This window comes from Lonchura striata, chromosome Z, assembly GCF_046129695.1.
Source record: "Lonchura striata isolate bLonStr1 chromosome Z, bLonStr1.mat, whole genome shotgun sequence".
Classification (NCBI taxonomy): domain Eukaryota; kingdom Metazoa; phylum Chordata; class Aves; order Passeriformes; family Estrildidae; genus Lonchura; species Lonchura striata.
The window spans coordinates 61,745,690-61,752,628 of record NC_134642.1 but is presented as its reverse complement, the minus strand read 5'-3'; the positions used below and the strand labels follow the sequence as shown (position 1 = coordinate 61,752,628).

The following is a 6,939-nucleotide window of genomic DNA, read 5'->3' as shown; positions in this document are numbered from 1 at the left end:
ATATATGTATGTGTGTGTATACAAGTACTTTTCTAAGTAGCTAGTTTAAATACTGAAAAATATCTTTACAAAATTAATTTTACTTGTCATGCTGATTGGATTACACTGTCAGTAAGATGAGGCAGGAGTAAGCTCGATTACAGTTTTTACCAACCTCTGATTTATGCACATAAAATGAGGTGATTGATGTGCAGAGAACAGACCAACAATTAAAATACCTGTTGTCTAGTCTGCTCAGTGTGTGAACCTGGACATCTTGTGGAGCTGCTCCTCACAGAACTTCTTTCCCTGTGGAGTAGAAGTGATTGGTTTCCAAGAATCTTGTAAGAGTTAGTGTTGGAAAGACCTCTGGATATCATCCAGTCCAATCTCCCTGCCAAGGCAGGGTCACCTAGAGCAGGTGACATGGGAACATGTCCAAGTGGGTTTGGAATGTCTTCATACTTCCCTGAGCAGCCTCTTCCAATACTCTGCCACTCTCAGTGTAAAGAAGTTCTTCCTCATGTTCAGGTGCAACTTCCTGTGGTTTAGTTTATGGCCATCACTCCACATTCTGTCTCTGGGCACCAGTCAAAAGATTCTGGCACCATCCTCTTGACCTCTTTGAGATATTTTCATTTATTTAATTGCAAAAATGTGCTTTGATCAGTAGCAGATGGCATTTGCAACATTGTTCACCGCTTACAGAATTGAGCAGGCAAAAATATACAAAGAAATTTTATACCTGGGTTTTTTCTTTCCACTAAATTGCTTGTATGAGTGGGGATAGGTAGCAAAAACTCCGTAAATGAAGCTGCATGTGTGAATTCTCTTTTAGCTACTTGCTGAAGATAAATATAAGAGTGGAGCTGATTGTCTCTGCTTTCTGGTAAAAAAGTTGGTATCTTTGAATTTCTTGACAAAATTTCTCCCCCTCCAACACTCACTGGTGCTGTTGAAACACTTTGCTTTTTTTTGCATGTTGTTTCTAGGACACTGTCTTTTGGGATGGGAAAAAATTGTGAAGGTAACCCAGAGATTAGTGGGGTAGCAGTGAACTTCACTCACCTTGGTTTAGCACAAGTTAAAATTTATAGTACTGAGATATAGGCAAATGCAGGGTCTGGTCTTTGCTTCTCCCATCTTATTTTTGAGTTTAAGTATAAGCTGTTGATCAAAATCAGATATATTTAAGACCTGGATGCTAGCATCTGCTACTGTGTGTTTCAAAAACCGAGTTCCCAAGCTCCGTAAGTCACTGGCACTGTTAGATTTCACAGTAGAATGAATGTTTCAAGGAACCTGTCTCCCTCTAGTTGCAGAATGTTTTTGGTTTTTTTTTTCAGAGAAATCTTTGTGCTGTTATTGGATACTCTGTTTATGTTACTGGGATTAATGTTAAACCAAGCCCTTTCTGTATATTTGGTTGTCCAAACAAAGATTGTGTGATCAGTAAGAGTAAAGGAGAAAAAGCAGACTCCTCAGAAAGCTGAAGACTTTGTTGTGGTAATTGCTCTGTACAGGTTTTCATGCTCTTTCACTCACATCCATTTAAAGTGGAAACTTTTGAGAAAAGATCTGCCAGCTATTCTGTGAATTTATGGTCATTGTCCGGTGGCCCTATCCTCAAAGTTCAGAAAGCATAAAAAACATGGATGTATTTACAGAAAAAAAGAATGCTACTAGTTCTGACTTCTTCCTTCCAAGAAGGTCACTGTAGAGATTTCTTTCCTTGCCTTTTGTTGTTTGCTGCTTTGTTTTCCCTTTTTTTTTTAGCTGTATTATATAAACTCGTAAGTCAAGTTGCAGATTTTCTTGCTAAGAAGTCTTGCAGATTACTCCCTCTCTTGTCCCCCCTGCCTCCTTGTTACGCATTTTAATTCAGATCTCACGTCTATGGAAATATTTTCCCTTTGTCTGTATGTCCTTCTTGCCATCCAGTCTTTTAATAAAACTTTGTTTGATTTAAAGAACACAAGAACTGAACATGATCTTTTGGTTTGTAGTGGTACAGAAAACTGCAGAGTTTGGGGCAGTACTGCGAAGCAGGTAACAATAACAATAGGCAGCCCTTAAATACAGTTACTCACTCAGCTATTTGTAAGAAATTTGTTTTAGAGGACAGCAGATTAATCTCGTTCATCTGTCCTGGAAACATAGAAGCTTTCAACAGCTTTTCTATATACAATGAATGTGGAATGGAGGAGTTAAGATCAGTTGCAAGATGGACTGGTCTAGTGAGTGAGGCATGTATTTGTTGAATATATGGAGAGGGAGATAATGTTAGAAAACAGTTTTATGGCAGTTCTACTAATCAAAAAAAGAAAAAGAAAAAGTGCTGCAAAATAGATTAACAGTTACATTGTAGTTTTAAATAGCTGTGTAAGTATGAAATGCTAGAAGTGCTAGAAACTCTTAATATACTGATTTATTATAGTGCCAGCTTGATGCCCACATGCTACAAAGGGGCCCCTGTGAGATGGTAATATAGTTTATGTACAGAGGAAGAGTGCCCTGACCTGTGCTTGCTCTAACATCAGAACAATACACTACTTATTTTGTGAATATTCCCTGAAGTATCTACCAATGCTATCCTATAAATACCTTTCAATTTTTCAGCAGCTAATAAGTGTTTTTCAGCTTAGATTCTATATCAGGTTGGGTCTGTATGACTTTGGTCATTTAGTGAATTTAATAATAAAATATGGTAGTAGGACAAAGGAATGACAATTTGAAGGCTGGTGAGGGAACGAGTAGGTATGTTCACTGTTGATCTGACTTGTGACCAGAAGGAGTTGTGTTCTGAGCTATGTGAGCATGTTATCTCGTCAGGCAAGAGCAACTGCACTGTGTCTAATGACAGCAGTAAGAGAGCTGGTGAAAAAAGCATGGGTGAGCTGACCTTCTTAGCTGCGCTTTGTCTCTGAGAAAGCCTGCTCTTCTAAGTGTATAAATTAAGAGATGTGTGTTGAGGGACGTATCTCTGGTTGCTAGAGCTGTACTTCCTACACACTTGGTTCTGTGGGCTCCATTGTTTTAATCTACTGTTTGTTTTGAAAAATGTTCTGCTGTGTTATTTGATTTTATTTATTCTGCAACAATAACAAAAAAACACCAACACCTTTTAAAAAGCAACTCGTGTCAATAATGAACCAAAACTTTTATTCAGCTATAAATAAACTCTATTCCAGTCTAACACAGAAGCTTTCTTAAAAGTTCCTTGTGTCAGTTTATGTAATCTTGGCTATATGTTTAAAGAGGTCTGCAGAGTTTCTGTTTAAAGAGTCTTTAGCTCAGAACATGCTTCTTTTGTTAACCTGTTATTTTACATTTTTAGGAGCCAGCAAAGTTAAGAGAAAGCCTTCTACCTAACATGTGCATGCCTTCTTTGGTTTTTTCCTGTTTAGACAAAAAAGCAAAGCAAAAAAACCCTGAAGACCAAACCACAGCAAAAGTAAGAAATAAGCAATTGCTCCAAACATAAGATATGCATGAGAAGTAATGATTTTCTTTTTGTGTTTTTGGTCACAGAGGAGGAATTATTTAGTAATTTATCCATATTCAATGAAACATGTGTGAAGTGGCAAAGGAAAACTGGAAGACTGGGAGTGCAGGAAACATACACAGTAAGTAATAATGGAAGTATCTGAGATTGGGAGTAACTTCGTCCCGGTTATATCTGAAAATATAAATTGAAAACAACCTTTGTAAGGACCTTTATTTTCTTTTCTTTTCTCTCTCTCTTTTTTTTTTTAATTTTTTTTTTTATTTACATGAGCATAAGAATAAAATTTAAGACATAAATTCTCAGAAACAGAAGTTTGGTCAGCATTATTGAAGGCCAAAACAACATGATAAGAATTCCCATGTTTTCACAATAACATCCCAAGAAAGGGTTTTTTTTTGTGTGTGTGTGTGTGTTTGTGTGTTACTTGCTTTTGGTTTTTTTTCCTTTTTTTTTTTTAGTATGTACAAGTAAGGAAAAAAATAAAAGGGATTATTTAGGGTGTCCAGGGTCAGTACATTAATGTGGAAAACATTTCAAGGTTGGGTAATAATTTTGGAAAACAACCCATCTTTCTCATTCTATGTTATAACCAAAGTATTTTTTGTTTGTATACTTTTATTGAGCACTGCTGAGATGGAAACCACAGCTTTCCAGTTCCCCTAACAGGTCAAAACTGTTTTTTATGTAGCCAATAGTAACTGGCAAGCTGTGGATCTCTGGTATAATGTGCTCTGTTCACGTATTTTTCCTGAATTCTGCCAGCTGAAATACTCTTCAGAGTGGCCAGAGAAGGTGAGCTTTGTCTGTCCTTTCATGTCATACAAGCAAGAGGTTGCTTTTCCACTACACTGGGACAATTTTAGACAAGCTCATCTACTGTTGTTTGGCATTCAGTCTTACTACTGCTTCTGTGGGGCAAGGGGGAAAACCTAGCAAGAGGGAAAGAAAGTAACAAGTAGATGTTTTCTATCTGTGTGCTGTAAACAAGAAACAATTTTTGCTTACACATTACTATTCAAGTTGGAAATCTTTTTAGGGTCTACATTAGATTAGGTTCCTAATAAATTGGATTAGATTCCATAATAAATCCCTTCTATCTGTTGTAGAAATATATGAAATAATATGAATAATTTTAACAGCCAGAAGAACTAAAGATCTAGTTTATTAAGACATCCTGTAGCTAGTCAAAAATCTATATATTTTCCTTGAACTGATACTCTGAACCAGATGTAATCCTGTGTTCCCTTTAAGTACTGATAGGATTAAATAAACTAGTATTTTGAATTTGGAAGAGCCACAACAAATTGCACTATTATCTTTGTTTCAATAGTTTCATATACTGGGCCAAAGATTGGATGAGAAGATATTCTCAGAAGATGTGATATTTAACATCAGTACAAATGAAAATAATCCAAAGGTGTGTTTAGATCTGGACTCTGGAAGTAACTACATAGTGAATATAACTACCATTTCTTCTACAAACATCACTGTCTCAGTTACAGTAGCAATTCAAACAAAGGGTAGGTTGTGTTTTGTATTCTATATGCTTATAAAAGAACTTACTGTGCTGCAGAGTTCACTGATTTGAGTCTAACAGACAGGAAAAGGGGCTGTTTCCTAGACTCCATAATTCTTTATGCTGCCTACACGCATGTAGACACTGTCAGCATCCTCTTTTTCTGCAAGATGTTTTTCTTTCTGCTCACTTGGCCATTGACTGTATGAGCAAGAACAGCAGTGGCAGAAAGTGCCCTTCAGAAAGATTTGGCACATTTACTTTTTCAGGACTTGCCTTCTGGCTGAGGCAGGATTGGTACAGAATTTTGGTCCATGGTACAGTGCCTACTGGTTTCTGGTTTTTGCCTTGAAACACGATTCTCTGCTTGTAGGAGAATTCCCTGTGGCTTGGCTATATGATACTAATCTAAGTGGTATGAGCCTTACAGACAATGCTCCTGTGTGTACCAGAGATTAACAGGGTTCTGGCAGTTACCAGAACATGTACAGAAGCCATGTTCTAACAGTGGATTTCTGTCGTATTTTAATCATGGAGACTTTAGGCTTGTCTTCTGACATAATAATTCTGGTGAGACAGACCTGGTGAAATAATTGCTTTTGGAATCCACAAAAATGCTTTTATTCACATGCTTTTTTCTAAAGGGCATCTTCTATGACAAATTGTTCTGTGATAATTTTATTTACATCAGGAGGCCTGAACCCTTGATCTTTCTGTCATTATAACCTTCTAGGCCTGGACAAGTAAATCATGTGTTAGATTTCCTGAATAGCATGCTTGGGTTTTTCCAAAAGCTGATTTCTCTGGAAAATGGTCATGCTTTACTTATGTTGTTTGCTCATTCAGAAAGGAATGATAGCCTACCTCTCTGTCTCAGAAGAGAATGAAATTTAAACTTAAAAAAAAAAAAAATATTCTCAACTATTCCAATTAAGTTGAAGAAGATAGAGTTTTTTAAGTAAGTTGATCTCTTTTTAAATTGTCTCTACAGTAAAGGAGGCTTTCAATAACGTGTTAATTTTTAATGATACCTGCTTGAAATGGAGGAGAAATGTCAGGGGAACTGATGTGGAAGACAGATACTCAGTAAGTGACAATTTATATTTTGAATCTAGAAAGCAATTTTCATCAATCAAAAACCTAATTTTTCAAATGCTCAGTGAGCAGTGTTCCTTTATATAATAATGTCTCATAAAACCCCAAAGAATAATCTTCCATAGCAGCCAAAGAAAGACCACATTCTCTTGTAGTCCTGTTTCTTGCTTATTTTTCCCATACTTAACTCTTAATTTGCTCTCCTTGTCTGTACTTTCAAGTTTACCATGTTTAGGCAAACAACTCACACAATTCTATTCCAGTTCCACTGAGTCAGTTGTCTTTGCCTCTTCTTCAGTCTCCCTTTATCCCAGTGGGGAATTTCTACATGCACTACTTCTGCCAGGACTCTTGACCACCTGCTGTTGTCTCAAATTTCCCTGTGCCAGGAGACAGTAAGAGATTATCTGAAGGCACAGGATCTATTTAAAGGAAAATTAATGCACAGTTAATATCCAGCAAGTATATTTGTTTCATTTTATTTAATTCATTTTGTTTCATTCATTAACAGAGAAATTATTTTATCAGGAGAGGCCTTAGGTTACTGATTTCATGATCATTTCAGTCATCAACAATAAACCAGGAAATCCTACTGAAACAAAAAAACAGAACCCATGAACCTGTAAATTGCCCCAGAAATATATGTGTCTGTAGATAGAACCCAGAGTGTAGTTGGCATGGGTCAAAATACTTGATTTTGTCTGGATCCTCAAGGTGAAGCTGGAGAGGTGTTTTCATGAGCTTAATTTTCTAATTCGTCAGAAGGGTATACTTCAGTGAAAGTGAACTGTTACTGGAAGCCTGTATGTTAGCAGGAAATATGGTCTAGGGGAAATTAATA

The 6,939-nt window shown here is 36.6% G+C and overlaps 1 protein-coding gene across 1 annotated transcript in view; it reads left to right on the top strand.

Moving 5' to 3' along the window:
• Positions 1-6,939, top strand: part of SUSD1 (sushi domain containing 1) — a 39,952-nt gene that overhangs the window by 13,159 nt on the left and 19,854 nt on the right. Inside the window, exons 8-10 of the mRNA XM_077790085.1 lie at positions 3,511-3,605; positions 4,818-5,007; positions 5,995-6,089. Coding sequence (XP_077646211.1) covers positions 3,511-3,605; positions 4,818-5,007; positions 5,995-6,089 — 380 coding nt within the window. The remainder of the gene's footprint in view (positions 1-3,510; positions 3,606-4,817; positions 5,008-5,994; positions 6,090-6,939) is intronic.